Source organism: Eublepharis macularius, chromosome 9 (genome assembly GCF_028583425.1).
Source record: "Eublepharis macularius isolate TG4126 chromosome 9, MPM_Emac_v1.0, whole genome shotgun sequence".
In the NCBI taxonomy this organism is placed as follows: Eukaryota; Metazoa; Chordata; class Lepidosauria; order Squamata; family Eublepharidae; genus Eublepharis; species Eublepharis macularius.
In genome coordinates, this window is record NC_072798.1 from 49,952,816 (window position 1) to 49,971,694 (window position 18,879).

The following is an 18,879-nucleotide window of genomic DNA, read 5'->3' on the forward strand; positions in this document are numbered from 1 at the left end:
TGGCTATAAAATAGCAGCAACCACAAATAAACCTAAAATTAGTGATATGAAGCCTCTCCACCCCTGTCCCCACCTAGAAAGTTCATTAATCTTACTGAAATTATTCAGTTTCAATTATTGAAATTATTTTAGTTTAGTCACTTTAAATTTTTTTGCCCCTGTTCTCTGGCTCCATGTGTCCTTCCTAGGGCACATGGAGCTCAAGAAATGGGGCAAAGCTCCCCCCACCCCATCTGCCCTTTTTGCTGGCAAAAGTAGGGTGGGAGAAAAACCAGAAGCTCCTTCTCCCCCCACCCTCAGCACTCACTCACAGTGCTGAGCAAACAAGTGCTTTCTAAACTGAGTTCCCCCAGTGTGTGTCTGACTGTGAGTCCAGTTGCATACCAATGACCTGGCATGTGTCAGAGGTAGTATGTATCTTGGACCTAAGATAGCACCATTAGGGAGTAGAAGTAAAAGTAATGTGTGCCACTGAGTTGCAACCAAGGCCATTTCCACACATCCTTATAGGCATGGCCCACCCATGGACTTCTGGCAGCTTTTCCTCAGGCTTCCTCATGTATACGTTTGTAAAGCGTAGGCATATTGTTCAGTTACCATTTTTACTTCATCTTTTTGGGGACTGCACTTTCAGCAGTCTCTTTTTTTGCTACAGGTAGATGATGCGGTTCTTTTGCATTCTTTGGCATGTGAACAGCTAAAGTGCTCTGAAGAATCCTCTCCACCCTGTTCCTTCCCCAAAGCTCTTTCCCTTCCTTATTTATTTATTTTATTATTTATTTTATTTATTTCAAATTTCTATTCCGCCCTGGGTTATTGGGTTCTGCAACATATGTGCCATCTAGTGTTGGATCAGGATTATGATCCCCCCCCTTATCAGTATGTCTGTGTAAGGTATCAGTTAAACCAAAATTCCAAAGAGTTAATTCTTGTGTTCCCCAAACCATATAGGCATACTTAATAGGAGTTTCCTTCCTATTTGAATAGGCGCTATCATAAATTGCTCTGGGGAAGCTCTTCACTGTGCAATCCTAAGCAGAGTTATGCCCTTCTAAATCCCCTGAAATCAATGGGCTTTGAACAGTTTAACTGTGTTTAGAATGACACTGACCATCTCAAAAGTCATTTGCCCTGCGGCTTGGAGAACTGCAGTTTGAGAAATTTAAGCCCAAAGTCACTTTCTTTGGATTTTGGGAGAACCTGGATGGTCCAGGCTGGCCCAGTATCATCAGATCATGGAGGCTAAGAAGGGCAGGCCTGGTTAGTACTTGAATGGGAGACTACCAAAGAAGGCCAAGATTGCCATGTGGTGGCAGCCAATGGCAAACTGCCTCTGCTTGTCACTTGCCTTGAAAACCCCATGAGGGGTCACCATAAGTTGGCCATGGCAGCTTACACACATATAACAACAATAATAGTAACAGAAAGAGTCAGTGTAATGTCATGTTTAGCATGTTGGATTAACACCACAGAGACGTAGAATGAAATTCCCACATGGGTATAAAGCACACCTTTGGACAGTGCCTCTCTTTAAAAAAAAAAAAATTATTGGTGAGTACATAAATTTTACATAAATTCCCCATATTACCTAAATTATAACAACCCCCACCCTTTCCCCCCTCCTTATTGACTTCCAACAGCTTTCCAACCCTTAACCCATCTTATCGTTTAAATTATTTTTAACTATATTCTTCTAAATCTTATATATATTGTATCCCTTATTCTAAGCATGTTCAAATTATTCTGTATCTCAGATTCTCTAATATATCCATTGGACAGTGCCTCTCAATCTACCTTAACCTGTCTCCCTGGGTAATTGGATCAGACAGAGGTAGAAAGATTCATTTACTTTGCCCTGAGCTCCTCAGACAATAAAAAAGCAAGACAGATATACATATATTGAGATCATATAAATATAATAAAATAATCTACAACAAATGAGCAAGGCATTTGTTGTCAGAAAATTGCATGGTTTTCTGCATGGAAAGGCATGAACTGAAGAGAGTTCATGAAAGAGAGATGCAGGGTCTAGATCAGCCTGCGTTGCATGAAATATGATTCAACAATGTGATCATTACAGGAAAGGTAGTGTAGCCAGCGGATTCTGTATGTGGATGATTAACAGACTAGATTATTTCTTTTAATGAAGAAACTTGCATTGTGGAATGGGAGCTCACTGGAGGTGGGCACAAACCAGGAAAATACCAAAACATACAGTTTGTGGTTCCTCACGTTTCACAAACCACGAACCACAAACTTGCCCCAGTTCGTAAACCGGTTCATATGGTTCATGAAAACATCACTTCCAGGGCAGCAGAAGGTCACTTCTGGGGCTGCAGAAAGCCCATACCGCCTGTAGCCTAGGAAACTGATTGATTGGTGCCAGGCTGTCTGCAGTGACAAATCGAAAAACAAACCAAACAAACTGGCCTAAATTTCGTGGCGGTTCATCAGAAATGGACTCTGGCCATTTTCACACTACTTACTTGCTTCTGGAACATTGCAAAACGTAGCACAAAAACTGTGGAAAATAGCGCCTTCTCGCGAGAGTTTTGTGCGATGCCGTGCAAAACTCTCATGAGAAGATGCTATCTTCCGCATTTTTTGCGCTACATTTCGCGATGTTCCGGAAGCAAGTAAGTAGTGTGAAAATGGCCTCTGACGAGCCGCCAGTTCACAAAACATGAACTGGCCCAGTTTGTGATGAATTTCGGTTTATATTTCAGTTCATGCCCACCTCTAGAACTCACCAATGCAAGCTGGATAGTTGGTGTTTTAAAAAAAAGTGGATTGTGATGCTAAGTTTACATAAATGAATGTTATGTAATACACAGGTTACCCTGACCTGGATATCTTAGGCAAACCTAATCTCATTCAATTTTGGAAGCTAAGTAGGGTTGGGCTTGGTTAGTAATTGGATGAGAGACCTCCAAAGAAGACCAGGGTTGCTATGCAGAGGTAGCCAATGGCAAACCACCTCTTTTAGTCTCTTGCCTTGAAAACCCCAGCAGAGATCATCATAAATCGGCAAAGACTTGATGGCACTTACTACCAACAATACACAGGTTATGTGAATAAATGGTCTTTGTCACCAAGTATCATATGGAAGACTAGAGGTCTTATTAAGAAAAATAAAATGGAATCACTGTCTTCATTATAAATTGGTATAAGGTAGCATAGATACTTAAGTATTATGACCCCTGCAGGGTGTTGTACTCTGCAGACAAGCAACTTCTAGTGGTCCCCTGCCCAAAGGACATCCTTCTGGCCTCGACCAGGGCCAGGGATTTTTCTGCTCTGGACCCGGCCTGGTGGAATGCTCTCTTGATGGAGATCGTAGCCTGTGGGACTTGTTACAGTTCTGCAGAGCCTGTAAAATGGAGATGTTCCACCAGGCCTTTGGCTGAGGACCAATGGATGTCCCCCCCACTTTTTCTGGGACTGCCCTCGGCCATGTGCTATGCCTATATGTATGCCTAAGTAGCCTATGGATAAGATGCCTGGACTGTTTTAAGATTGTTACTGATTTTATAGTTTTTTGATTAATTTATTGTATTTTATGGATGTTGTGAGCCACCCTGAGCCCATTTGTGAGGAGGGTGGGGTATAAATCAAATAAATAATAAATTAGCATAAACACTTAAAGACAATTTTACTGATCACATTTACTTGGGGCTTTTCCACACACTCGGTTTATTCCTAATTTTCCTAGCAGTTGATCCCCAAACATTGGAATCTATTTGGATTCTGCACTGTTTTTCCTCACATCTGCCCTCACTTTGCATTTTTATAGTTGTGGAGTTAGTTTATTTTTTCCTGCACATGCAATAAATAATCCGGATTTTCAAGTGAAGGTTCTGTTGTCATCAGTGGCATCATTGGTGACATCATAGCACACACACACCCTTTTATTTTTTCTCATGCTTACAATGTGATATCGATATAAGGAGTGATTTTTTAAAATAAAAGATGGAAAATGAACATATGGGAATTCTTTGCATGGGGAAGCCTAAAAGGGGAGAAGCTCCACTACCCATACCTAAGTCCCCCCCTCCCCCCCATGGTCCAAATTGGACAGCCTGACCCAGGCTGACCCAGAGCTAGGAAGTGGAGGTCACCACACCAGCAGTAAACTGATCTCTGTTGGGACAGAGGACAGAGCAGCAGTGCTTTTCAAACTGTACTGCTTTTTCTGGCACCAGAAGTGACCACCTCCCTGGGCCTCCAAGACTTTTGTAATTTTTTTAAAAAATCATTTTCATAGCATTATATGCAGTAGATTGTAATAATAGGTGGAGCAGATTCTCTGATTTCCCAGCTTTTATTTTGTAAAAGTAAGCCTCTAGCCCTTTCCTTTGTAGAGATGTAGGGGGAAAAGCCTATCTCTGCAATGGAAAGGACTAAACTTACTTCTTTTAAAAAATGAAAGCTGGGAATTCAGAGAATTTGCTGCATGTATTGTTACAATGGTAGATCAATATAATGCTATGAAAATGACACTTTAAAAAGATAGAAAACAAAACCAGGAGGGGGAGGGGAAAGTGGAGGGGAGGAGTGGTTTGATGATGATAAAGGAGGTCAAAACCAATGGGGGAACATCAATGTGGAAAACCTCTTGGTCTGCATCTGGAGAAAGACAAACATACTTGGCCATTATTACAACAACAACAAAAATCCATTGGGGGCCCCACAAACGGAACAAAGACAGTAAAAATCCATCTTGTAGCTTAAAGAAGGCATTCAAAATTCTATTTCCAAATGAACTAATGAATCTAAGGATTTCATTTACTTTCCTGACATAGAGACATAGCACTGCCCCAGCTCCGAGTCAGAGACCCATGCCAGCTTTTGATGTGAATTTTAATGGCAAATTATTATTAACACATATTGCATGCCACAATGCTCCCTTTATATGTGTGCATTTCTTTCTTTTTAGGTAGAGATTGGAACAGTGTTACCATCCATAGCTCGAGAAATGCATTCACCACTGCCAGAAGAACCTGAAGAAGAAGCATCTACACCCAAACTTATTGATGGCTCTTCACCTCATGAGCCAGGAGTTCTTGGTCCACATACACATGAAGGTTTGTAAAAGAAAATTGGGACACAATTATGTTCTGCTTAGCCTACCAGATCTGGGGTTTTTCAACCATCATTATCTTGTAACTCCTCCAGCTATCTTCTGTATTTTCACTTTATCATTTTTATCTCTTACTAAATGCTCTTAGAGAATTTGAGCACCACCAGAATAATTACATTAACATGTCACATTATAGTGAAGTTTCTGAAATGCGTGCAACTCATACTTGTGAAGAGCTTAGATACATTAAAGGTTATTTAAAGGTCATATGCTCTACCATATGACCATACACACCAATTAAGATGATGTGGGCCAGGCTTTTTTTGTCATGATGCCAAGACTGTTGAACTTCCCCTGCACAGAAATTCACCTGGCTCCAACCTTCTCTGAGCTGTACTTCTCTGAAAGGATAAGGTTTGCAGTTTAGGGTAATTTTAGATCCATACCTGAGGACAGAGGTTAAGGTATCATCTGTCACACACAGCATCTTTACTAACATCAGTTCTTGCACCCGCTGTGGCCTTTTTTGAAAAGCAAGAGCTGGTCACAGAGTTATCCACGCTACGATCACATCCAGGTCAGATGGCTACAGTGTTCTTTGTTTATAGCTGACTGGAAATTGTAGTTGATTCAAAGTGCAGAGTCAAGACTGCTGGTAGGTAAGGGCTATAAGGGGACATGTATCTTTGCTGCTGAAAGAATGACAGTGGCTGTTCATTCATTTCCAAGCACCATTCAAAATGCTGACTTCTATTTTTTAAAGTCTTAGAATGTCTGGGGTTTTTAAAGGACTGCCTTCCTCTGGAGGGGTGATCTGCCACAACTTCACAATTCTGCGTTATGGCAAGCTTATCCACTGCCCCACCCCGCCACCACATTTAAAACAGAAAGACCAAATAGACATGGTGTTTTTCCAGAGATCAGGGTTAAAGCTTTCAAAGATAAATGTAAGAAAGCTTAATAAAGTAACAAAAAGAATACACATGTTCTGCTCAAGAACTTCAGGGCGAGTAAAGGAACCCCCCCCCCCCAAAGTGAACACATTCAGTTCCATGTATTGTCAAAGGCTTTCACGGCCGGAGAACGATGGTTGTTGTGGGTTTTCCGGGCTGTATTCCCGTGGTCTTGGCATTGTAGTTCCTGATGTTTCACCACAGCTGCTGGTGAAACATCAGGAACTACAATGCCAAGACCACGGGAATACAGCCCGGAAAACCCACAACAACCAACGTTCAGTTCCCTTTCCCTAAACTTAGAAAGTATCCTAAATGATGTTTAATTTGGACAGGTTAGTTTAATTTGAACTCGCAGCCCTTTAAAGTTCAATATTACATTAGTTATCATGGTTGGGACTTCTCCCCATTGTCCCTTGACACATGGATAATATCGAGTCTCTGGGTAAAATCTTAACCCTTCATGGTTTGTGTGGCTGCTCCAGAGCAAAGAGAGCTTCTTCTTTGTGTCCTGAGTTTAAATAACCCCTTTCTCCCTTCCATCTTGGGATGACCTTACTGCCCTTTCCTATCTGAAAGAACAAATTTTAATTCTAGCACTTTGGCTGTTCCCCCCTCTGTCCCTTTCAAATGTGACTTTCTAGCAGGGTGTGGAGTGGCAAGCCATTGTTCTGCTTCCTCCAGAGTCGTTAGCATAACCAAGAGCTCCAGTGTTCTGTGCTTGAAGCTTGATGGTTCTTTCCTTCAACCCCTTCCAATGCTGCCAGCTATGCATTTGCATCTGGGCCCCTGTTCATGTACAAAGGGCAGTCACAATAACTGATGGTTTTTTGGGCAAATGGCACCCTCTGATCTTACCTTGAAATGCATGAATAAATTATTTTTAAATGAAAGAAACAGTACAAACATTTGGGGGGGATTATTTTTGATAATAAGGATGCCTTTATAGTTTATCCAGAAATGCTACAGCCATTGAGTTGGATCTAGGATTACCAGGTCTCCTAACCTTCCCAGAGGGAGGGGGGACTTGACACTCACCTTTTCTTTGGTCCTCATGCATGCGCTTCACAGCAGGCTGATTTAGGCCCCAAACAGGACCGCTTGGGGCCAAAATCAGCCAATCGTGAAGCACAGGTACGCTCTCAGGAGGGCATGATGTCCTCACTCCCAGGAGTGACATCGTCAAGCCACCCTGGAAGCGCTCCTGGGAGACATGTTCCTCCACCTTCCCCTCCCCCCCACCAGTCAGGTGATTACGGGGAGTGGAGGGTAGGAGCAGGGGATCCCCCACCCCCACTAGTGGCCCTGAGATACCTAGATGGATCCGATCACTTCTCTTATCAACCCTGGCAGGTTCCAGTCACTGTACAGACAAGTAGCAATAACAGCAAAAAGAATTTAGGTAAATAAATAGGGAAGTTTCAACTGAGCTTCAACCGAAAAATAACAACTTGGTTTCAAAGGTAGTCTTTAATTAGGCCCTTTATGCTTGCCAGTTAAGGAACAGGAATGCCCTCCTAGGATTCAGGCCCTTTTTCCCAGGGCTGTCCTGGCTCAGTCAGTATAGGAAGTCTCCACCTGGAGCGTCCATCTGACTAACACAGCATTTTGACACAGGAGTCAATATCCTCTGCTTCATATTCTCCAAGCCCCAGTGGTATTCTTGCAGTTCTCGTAGGCCTGTCTCTCCTGAAGATCTTTCCCCCAGACCTCTCCTCTCTCTGTTCTCTCCCTTTTTTCTGCCCTCTCCTCCTCCCCTCAGAGGAAAGAGGCAACTGTTACCAAGGTCAGAATCAGAGTCAGGACTGTTGGGGAGTATAGTCCCTCAGTAATTCCATTACATAAGCATCTTGTATTGCTTAGGTACTTTCTGACAGCAGCTTCCTTGCTGCCCTGTTGCCTTCTTCTCTATTGGTAAGGGGGAGTGGGAGAGAAAGGTTGGAAGAATGATGGTGTCAAAATTGGACTGAGAGTTGGTTTGCCAACCTCCAGGTGGTGGATAGAGAACTCCCAGAATTACAACTGATCTCCACTGCAGAGACCTGTTCCCCTGGAGAAAATGGCAGCTGTGGATGGTGGACTCTAAGACATTATACCCTGCTGAGGTCCTTCCCCTTACAAACTCTGCCCTTCCCAGGTTCCACTGCTAAATCTCCAGGGATTTCCCAACCTGGAGCTGGCAACCATAGATGGAAGAAAGAAAGGACTAAGCAGAAAGTGAGATAAAGACAGGGTTACCATTCCCCAGTGAGACAGGATATCCTCTGCTCTAATCCTCCACCCCCCACCTCTCACTTGATCCATGGGGAGAAAGGCACAGAAATGGGTAAAAAAAAAAAAAAACCGAGTGCACTCCTGTCCTGTACACTCCAGAATGCTTCTGTGTCGCACCAGAGTCCAATTTCATAAAAACTAACCTCAAATGCTAGATTAGAGGCCAAATTTTACCACAGCATACTGACAATAAAGTCATTCTCCGTGTAATGTGGAAGCATTTTGGAATGTGTACTGTGCAAGTGCACTACCCCCAACTTCTACTTTGAGACCCGGGGGTCCTGGCAACCCAAGGCAGGGAACATAGGTTGTAATAACAAACAGGGAGATGGGGTATAGAAAGGACTGGTCATCTTCCTCCCCCAAAATGTCTTGGCTGTTGACTAGTAACGTTATATATGTCAACTGTTTTTCTGCCAGTTTGGGAGAAGCAATTGCAGTATCAGAAATAAATTGTTTTCCAGTACCTTTCTACATTTTATATAAAATGATGATAGTTCCTCCCCAATCTCTTTTCAAAACCATTCTTAAATTAAGTGTACAAGTTATTTCTATCAATCATTATTGCATCTTACTTGAAAAGGACATGAAAATTGAAACATCTTCCCAAAATATGTTTGTTCAGTGGCAGCTGGGATGTTTTGTGTAATATTCTGCAGCTTTCAACCGGGTTTAGAAGATAATGAATAACAGGAAGATTTATTGATGTAATGGTTTGGGGTCAGAAATGATAATTCTAAGGAAATTACCATCTTTATAAAAAAAAATTCAATTTCCTCAAAAATCATCAAAAAAAATTTGGCTGCATGACTAAATATAGGCAACATTATCAAGTATTAAAAGAAGGTGGCTCAAATTCTTAAAAGTACCATATAATCTAAAGAGATCATAGCCATAAGACATTCCATAAGACATTTGTTCCATAAGACATTAGTTTAATATTTAATTTAATTGGTTTAATTTTAATTAATATTTTAATTACTTGATTAGTGTGGCAAATATTACCTTAAACTATGAGGAATAAGAGGAAGACTGGGAAGAGTGATACATAGAGGGATTGTGCAAAGTAGTTTTGTGATTGTTGGAGTGAGTTGAGTGTTTTTTGGAGTGTGTTTCGGGTGAGTCTTAGGAAGCTTGATCTATGTACACCCCTAGGACCTTTCCTCTTGTTAGATTTTTTTCTCCTCTATTATCTCCCCACCCCTGCATCCTTAGACAGGTAGTTAGTAGCAGAGGCAGCCTGCCTGCTTTGCCACTAAGCCTACTGCTTGCCTTGCCAACCTAAAAGTGCCAAAGCTAGCTTCTAGAATGAAAGTAGACACCCACTACAGCAAGCTAGTCAGTCAATGGCAAAGAGTGTGTGTGTGTGTGCGCGCACCAAACGCTCTATGCCAGAGTTCAGCAAGGTGGAAACATGAAAATAACTGGGATTTGTTCCCTTATAAGCATAAGGATTCACATACATGCATAGGCTTAAGTATTAACTTCAGTATCATCAATTGCATGCCTCACATAGAAACAAATGTGGAAGCCCATTTGTAACATAGTTCTGTGTGCCTAGGGAACTTTGCAGCAAAGTCTGTGGCTATTTAAAAATTATGAACAATTATGTTTACACACAGAGACTTGTGGTTCAGGCTGCCATCAATTTATTGGGATAAATAGAGTTTTTAAAAATGCTTTCAAGAATCTTAAATTAGATATCTAGGTGATTCAAAAAGCTGATTTGTAATTTTCTGGATGTGCAGTGTGTGTGTATTCTTAGTTTTTCAGCGCTAATAGCAAAATAAAAAACTGTATTCTCTAAGGTTTCCAGTCCCTCCTGGCAACTGGAAGTGAGTGGGAGGGACTTACTGGGTTGCAGGGGAGGCTCACTGCTGGTGCCATCACATTGCTGGTGATGCACTGACATCACTCCTCTGCACTAAGAAGCGACATCAACACATCATCAGGGATGCTATTAGATTTGTGCAAAAATATGGTTAAACCATAGAGTTTTGCCCAGATATCAGATCCTGCTGATGTCGCTTCCAGGTACATGAGAAGTGATGTCAGCACATAAGGATGCTACTGACATTCCCTCCCCCATTTCCTGTCCTTTCCCCCCTTCCAGCCAGCTAAGCAGCAGTGGAAAGCACCACGGGCAGCAGGGATCTCCCACCCCAAATAGCAGAATGGTAAGACTGGTACACTCAGAACTCATTCCACACAGGACCGTTATTTGGATTAGTGTAATTCACAGGTGTGTGTGTACGTGTGCCTAAAAATAAATTATTTTTCATTCCATGTTCTAGGCCTTCCAACGTGTCTGCTGTGCACTTGTCTGGGTGCCTCTGTGTACTGTGATGACCGTGAACTTGAGGCTGTCCCACCCTTGCCCAAGCAAACCACCCATTTCTACTCCCGCTACAATAGAATCAAAAGGGTCAACAAGGATGACTTTGCTAACTTAAGTACGGATAACTATGCTAATAAAAGTTTGTTAATATTTTCATTTTATTACATGCTATGAACATATCTATTCATTTTGAACAATCTGCTTGGTAATATACATTTTTAGACTGAAAATAAATGATCTGATAAACAATGATTAATACTTTAGATCCATTTATATCTATATAAATGACAGTAGATTTTATGAGTTCAATTTTTTTAAGTAGACAAATATTTAATTTAATTCCATTTAATTTTATTATATTATTGTGTTATTCATTTCCCCCTGCCAGACAGCTTAAAGAGGATTGACTTGACTTCAAATTTTATATCTCAAATTGACGAAGATGCCTTCAGGAGTTTGCCACAGCTTCAGGAACTGATACTTCGAGATAACCAGATAAGGCAGCTTCCAGAACTACCCCCAACACTGACATTCATTGATATTAGTAGCAATAGGCTTGGTCGCAAAGGGATAAAACAAGAAGCTTTCAAAGTGAGTTGGGAATTGGATTGTTCACTTGAAACATTTATGCCAAAATGCATAACAGAACTCCAGATGGCCGTCTTGGGAGGCAGGGGAAAGCAGCTTCTTCAAGCAGTGGTCTTTGGGTGCCCTTGAGAATGGCACAGTGGGATCCAGACAGAGGTGACCCATGCAGCATGGTTTGCTGGTTCTCCTGTACAACTTTTCTTCATTTCAATGAATGCTTGTACAGGACAATTTATTGTTGGGCTGTGTTCTATATTTCGTTTTGTTTTGTTTTGGGTTTTTTTCTTTTTTTGGAGGAAGGGGGTTGTGTTCTGTATTATGTGTGTATGTGTGTGTAAGTGAAGAGAGTGCATTTTGGATGGGCTGCCTCAGATACTGAAAATGAGATATCCCTGGATACAATAAAAATAAATCTATGAAGTTAAACCCTGGATATCAGTAAAAAAGCATCTAAAAGTATCTTTTTTCTGCCATAGTGTAAACAGGCTTCAGGATAAGAACCCTATGGGTGCTTTTAAGTTTGTTTTATAAATTTAACACTAGTAAGTAGTTTTATGTCAAAATTTGAGACTATAGGTGAAATACCAGTTGGTGCCAGGAAAGTGAGTTCTGTGTACCCCGTTTTTTTCCGCATCAAGCATAAACTTTACCCAGCAGAATCACTTGCTACTGGCATTTCCAGTTCTTAGTCCCATGAACACTGATCCTCATATTTCCAAGGCCTGTTTGAGGATTTCACCTCAACTAAACTGAATTTTCACCTTGCTCACAGAATGGACAATCTGTGAACTCCCTGTTGTTCAGAGCTTCACTCCTTCAGCAATTAGAGTACTTGTAAATCTTCCATGACATAATCACAGGTCATCTGTTTTAAAAGGCTATCACCACCACCACCAATTCCCTCAGCACTTTCAAATATAAATCAAGTGCTAGAATCCTATTGTGTTGCTATCCGCTATTCATTCTCTCAAGGCCTGCTTCATTTGAGATATTTTTGTATCCTGCCACAAAACCACAATACAAATATATTGATACTGCATCAGATAAAAAGTATGCACCTATGAATTTTTAGTATTTCTTACATTAAAATTAGATGGGGGTGAAGGGCAAGCTGCATTAAAATCCATGCCCCAGAAATCATGTGCCTCCTTATCAGAAATCACTTATTGAAAATGGACAAAATGGTTCCCCCTTCGAACAATAAGTCCCTTGCCTCAGTCCTTTCTCACCCTAAAAAAAGGGCACCCTTCCCTTCCACCTGTTGAGTAGCAGGATAGCTGCTCTCTAGCAAGCTTTTTCATAACCCCGAGTAGCTGCTGAATCATCACCATTATTTAAAAAAATGGTTCCTGCAAAATGTACAATTTTTATTGAAGTTTGGCTTTATGCTGATTCCACTGATGGCAGATTAAGCTAACAAGAAAATAAAAGATCCATTGCACTTTTAGTAGGTCAGAAAGAATGATTATATAGGGATCTCATTCCCCCAGTGGGAGCGGGGGATCCCCTGCTTTCACCCACCACCCACCACCATCATTCACTTGACCAGCAGGGAGGGAGGGCAGGTGCAGGAACAGGCTTTGTAGGTGGCTTCCAGGGTGGTGTGACAACATCACTTCTGGAAGTGACATCATCACACCACCCTGAAAGCGCTCCTGCACTTCACTTTGGGCTGATTTTGGCCCCAATTGGGCCCATTTTTGGCCTGTTGGTGGCTCAAATCAGCCCATTACAGAGTGTGCACACACACTAATGCCTGCATGATGACATCACTTCCTGGAAGTGATGTCATTGTGTGGTTGCGGGGTGTGTGTGCTTTGCACGTGCGCGAGGACAGTCACAAGAAGCCTGGAAAGGTAAGCACTAGATCGCTCACCTCCCACCAGGTGTCTTGGGGGATCTGGTAACTCTATATTAATAGAATTCAGCTGTTGATCAGGGTGGTAAACAAACATGGAATAGGCTTGAGAAGAGATTCAGGTACATTTCGCACTCGGTTTTTAGAGCGCGTTTGTACCTGTTCCACATCCCATGTTTGCAAGGTTTTCACACTTAAAAGCAGTCATGGGATGCAGTCCCGCTTTTTGTCCGCTGTATCCCCAATTTTTCCCCCTGCGGACATACCCCGATGTTTTTTTAAGTTCGCTGCCGACTGGCAGCTGGCCCGCATTTTGCTAATGTGAACACTTTTGCCCCCTTTTTGCTTCTCTCCCCCCCCCCTCTCCTTTTCCCTGGGAGCTGAATGGTTTGTGCAGAATTAACCACTCCCACCCTCCTCAGCTCTCTGAACTCCTTGTCCACCATTTTTTTTAGTAAAGCAAGCTGAGGGTCATAAGGCTGCTTCTTCATTGGTTTCCGTCCTCCTGGTATGCATGCTGTTTTATTTTTTTTCAAAAGCCAGGAATGATTCCTAAGCTTGCTGCTAATTCCCTGCTAGCTTTAAAAGCAAGGAAAGTGTTAAATAGCTGCTTTCTCCTTCCTCCCTTAGGGTATGCACACACATTCTTTTTTTTTTTAAAGACAAGAATGGGTTGCAACGTTGTAATGTTCCTGCACTTTCTTCCTGGCTTTAAAAGCAAGGAAAGTGTTAAATAGCTGCTTTCTCCTTCCTCCCTTAGGGTATGCACACACAATCTTTTTTTTTTAAAGACAAGAATGGGTTGCAACTTTGTAATGTTCCTGCACTTTCTTCCTGGCTTTAAAATCAAGGAAAGTGTTAAATAGCTGCTTTTCCCTACCTCTCAGGCATGTTTCAGACTTTGCCAAAGAGGGGGAAAAAACCCAAGCACTTTGCACAGCCCTTTGGAAACAAGCCTCTGCTTCCTGGGAGGAGATGAATCGGCAGCATTTTAACCCTTTCCTGGCTTGATTTAAAAAAATGAGAGTGGTACATGTTTTCCCCCAGAACTCTGCCACCAATTGCCTCTCCAGTGGGCAGGGGACAGCCCAATCAGCAAAAAGGGGGGAAGGGTTCCAACATTGCAACGTTACTACGCATGCTCAATTTTTTTTTTAAAAAGTGTGACATGAATTGCAAGGCCCCAAAAGCCCAAAATTGCACCGAGGTTTTGAAATGAAGCACAGACACCAAATTGAAATTTCAGTGGACAGTGTGAAATGAACAGGTGCAATGCCGAAGCCACTGCGATCGGGGAGAATGCTCATAAATGGCGGTTTAAACCGTAAGTGCGAAAAGGGCCTCAGTCTCCCCAAAATGTTTGGTTCATCTTAGCCTTTATAAATATACACACAAGCTAGAGCCTTGTTCTGTGGCCACTGGCATATATTTTACAGGGATATGTGATAAATACATGCATATACACTTCATATCTGACACTGGACCCACATTCTTTTTTTAAATGAGACATTTTACTCAAGTAGAAAAATATCCTCAGAGAAAACAAGCAGTGGCTCCATCTTACAAATCTACCTTTCATGCCATGGAAAGGGCATGAGGACAGTGAGGACAAGTCCGCTCTCAAGTCCAACTCCTAAGACTTGACAAGACATCTGGATTTATGGACCAAACTAGATGAGGGAAAAGTAGATCTATGCTGTAACGCTGCTATTTACCTTAAGGGATAAAACACAGAGGCACCATTCATGTACATTCACATATGTTTCTCTCTGAAGGGCAAATGGTGTTTGGATTTGTGTACGAGACTAGTTTAGATAAGGATGATGTCACAGAGGAAAGGGTTAAACTGTACCTGTGCCATGGCTCTAATCTGGCTCATGCTCCTACAACTCTCTATCACGTAAACAGTGCAGGATGGCTAGTCTGCTGTCTCATCTAATCCGTCTTGAAGAAATGCAAAAATGGTTTTGCAAATGCTGTGAACAAGCTAGCAAAGCAAACTCACTGTGTTAAAGCCCACACACACAACTGTGGCTTTGACATTTTTGGGGACTTGACCGAAGCTTTGAAATGAATAATAGATTTAAAATGTTACCTGTATATAAGTATTTGTACTCGTGCCTGGCTCAGAATAAAAGCAAATAAAATCAGCACAGAACGTTTAGAAATAATTTTGTTTTGTTGTCTGCAGGATATGGTTGACTTGCATCATCTTTACATCACTGATAACAACTTGGATCATATTCCACTTCCACTCCCTGAAAGTCTCCAGTCTCTTCATCTCCAGGTAGGTTACAATTACCCATAAAATATAGATTGAGTTTACTGGCAAGAGGAAAGAGAACCAACCAAGTAACAGAGTAGAGTCACCTCATGGTTGTTAATCAAAGACCGGGACTATGAAAAGTCCAACACATTCATATCCAGTGCTAGCAAACCAGGATATTGTTGAAAGGTGAGGAGACCTTGCAAATCAGATGGATGAGAAAATGAAGGGGAAATTTGGAGTGAAGACGGAGACAATTACTTACGTAAGGCCAGCTTTGAACACATGAAGAAACATGATGCCTAAGATTCTATTTTATGGCTACAGTCAAAACCAGAGTAAAGCAACACTGTTTCATTGATTTTATTGCACATAATAGCAAGATTCGGTCCTCTCACACCTTAAATACTGACTCAATTTCCAGGGTATGAGCTTTTGAGAGTCAAACCTCCTTTCTTCAGGTATATGTAGAAGTGGAAGTATGTAGGGTTTTATCCAGCCAGAAGGTGGGATAGGTATCTAAAATAAGGGTGTAAGGTATAATAGTACTGTAATTAGCTTGACAGGTTTGGAAAGCAGAAAATCAGCATCTGTAGTGAGAGGAGAAGGACTCTTTTTGATTTTGCTACCACAGACTAACACAGCTAACTCCTCTGCATCTCTCACTACAGATGCTGATTACAGTATTATTGTACTTTACACTTTTACTTTAAATACCCCTTCCACCTTCTGACTGGATAATACTTTATAAGTGGACATACTTTCACTTCTAAATATATCTGAAGATGGAAGCCTTGACTCTCAAAAGCTCATAACCTCTAAGTCTAGCCAGTCTTTAAGGTGCTACTGGACCCAAATCTTGCTCTTCTATTACAGACTAACACAGCTACATATCTGAAACTATTATACGTAAGACTGCTCCTGTATTACATTTTAGATGTTCAAACCAAGGTTAAAAATATCATAATTCAGAAGCCTTTTTACTGTAGAGTATTGCATTCCAATATATATCTTTGTCTATAGACTGCATTAGAATCAGCTACCACATTGTTATGCCTAACAATATTTTTGATCCTTACTTACACTATTTGGGATGAAGCCTAAGTCAGAGAAAACTTTTGCAAAAGCTTCTACAAAAATATGCTTGTTCCTTTTCTTATTTGTGGTCCCTGTGAAGTCCCGCATTGAGTTCTGCACATGTTCAGAGGCAATTAAAGGAATCTTGTAGATTCCTGAAGTGCATCAAGCGTATGTGCCTCAGAAGGCAGAGCGAGTGTTCTGTTGCTAGGGTTGTCAGGTCCCCTTACCTTCCCTGCGTGGGGGTGGGGGAACCTGGCACTTACCCGTTGAACTTCCAGGAGTGGCTTCATCATGCAGGCCCTGGGAGTGCTCCCACACTTTGCACCAGGCTGATTTGGGCCTCCAAATGGGCTGAATTGGTCTGATGTGAAGCCCGAGAGCACTCCTGGGGGCTGCACAATGACGTCATCATGGTGCTCCAGGAGCAGGCCCTGGGAGGTCCATTCCTGCACCTTTTCCCTCACTAGCCAGATGCGTGGTAGTAGGGGGAGGAGGCTAGGAGCGGGGATCCCCTGCCACCACTGGGTGACCGGCAACCCTATCTGTTGCTCAGTTTTCAACTGACGACTGTGATTATAGCCGCTTAGAGATATATAAGTTTTGGATATCTCTTAAAAGGAAAATTGAAATGTTGGGCTTTACTGCAGAAAAAGGAAACAATGGCATAAGCTAGCTGCTTATTATCCTGGAGTCTTTACAGATGTTCCTGCTTTCTTTTTAGAACAACAACATTCAAGAAATGCACGAAGATACTTTCTGCAAAATGAAAGATTATTCTTACGTTCGTAAAACTCTTGAAGACATTAGGTTAGATGGCAACCCCATTAATTTGAGCAAAACCCCTTATGCCTATATGTGCCTGCCACGTTTGCCTGTTGGAAGCCTTTTTTAAGCTTGGGCTGTAATCAGAACTGTCATGCAACATTGTCTCTTTGGAAAATAAGCACATCATTGCTTTCTAAAGTGTACTGTTTTAAAAGTTCATAAACATGGGATATGGTTTTGTTAACGTAAAATAACGAGCAAATAGTCATAATTCATAGCATGCAATGCTGAATATAAACTCATTTTCTAGTGAAGAACAGCATGCCTCTGTAAGATATAGCATCTGTAGCCAATACAGAGCCACACAGAGTAGCTGACATATGGTGACAGAAGTTAATAAGCAGAAATATTAAAGAAGTTGGGTGTTTATGATTCCTTTTCATAATTGTATCTACATTAATGATAGTAGGAAATTCATAAGAATTGTATGTAAATAGTAACTGATTCATGCTATCTTGATCTTAATTAGATTCCCTGTTCCTGGCATCTGCCAGCCTTTTCTATACTTTTTGTGTCATATACATCAAGTCATTTTTCTGAAATATTAATATTAAAATGAATATATTTCTTTGTAAAATGTTGAACACTGTTTTGTACCAGAAAGAAAATATGGAAAATCTACTTATACACATATATAAATGTACAGTATGCATAGTAATAACAGGACTATATAATAGTAAATAATAAGAGTCTCTGCTTCCTTTATCTCTGCTTAACCAGCTCTCTTACAGCAACAATAAAAAACTATGTGAAATAGTTTCAAGTGCTGAATATTTCTCATATAATATGGAAGAGTGATAGTACTCCAGAAACTGTGTAGAGTATTTCATTTACTTATTTTAATACCACCGTGGGGAAAAGAATGTTAAAATATGAAGCCTTGTTCCTTATGAGATGCTTGCTATGGGAAATAACCCAATAACTGTTTCCATTGTTTGGTATTGTTCTTTTATGCACGTTCATTTTCCTCTAGCACCCCATTGCCTAGAGCCCTCTGTGAGGCCTTTCAGCGTACCAGTAACTGTTGCATGATGATCTTAATTTCTGTAAATATATAGGCCATGGTTCAGTGATGGAGCACATGCTTAACATATGGGATGTCCCAGATTCACAGTCCCATGCTAAACAAAGTTACACCTTTCTAACTCCATTGAAGGTGAGGGGCATAGAAGGATATAACTCTACTTAGGATGGTATTGTCAGTTTCTGGCATCTCCAGAGGTAACAGGTATTAAGAAGGACTTTTGAGGAGAGGAAGGTGAGGAAAGACCTGCTTCATCCACTCCTTCAGTTAGCTTTTCTGCTGGATCCATCATCCATCCCAGTGGAATGGAGCTATGTAGACAATCAGGTTGGTGCTACATGATGACACCAATAGCTACTTTATATAGGTCCAATTACATGAACCTCACATAGCCATCTAGTTTATTTTCTCTGAAAGCATAATGTAAGACACCTCTGAACACAGAACGACAATTTCCCAAAGAATATTTGTTTCAAAGTGTGTTCTGCTTATGATATTTATTTTGGGCCTAAAGTCATTTATTCATAAACTGTCCTTCTCAAGATTGGGACTATGAGAACAGTGCTGAAGCGGTAAGAAAACTAGAAAGCAAA

The 18,879-nt window shown here is 41.3% G+C and overlaps 1 protein-coding gene across 1 annotated transcript in view; it reads left to right on the forward strand.

Moving 5' to 3' along the window:
* Positions 1 to 17,977, forward strand: part of EPYC (epiphycan) — a 34,189-nt gene extending 16,212 nt beyond the window's left edge. The window contains exons 2-6 of the mRNA XM_054988971.1: positions 4,937 to 5,084; positions 10,602 to 10,760; positions 11,034 to 11,236; positions 15,283 to 15,378; positions 17,159 to 17,977. Coding sequence (XP_054844946.1) covers positions 4,937 to 5,084; positions 10,602 to 10,760; positions 11,034 to 11,236; positions 15,283 to 15,378; positions 17,159 to 17,329 — 777 coding nt within the window. The 3' untranslated portion in view covers positions 17,330 to 17,977. The remainder of the gene's footprint in view (positions 1 to 4,936; positions 5,085 to 10,601; positions 10,761 to 11,033; positions 11,237 to 15,282; positions 15,379 to 17,158) is intronic.
* Positions 17,978 to 18,879: the final 902 nt, after the last annotated feature.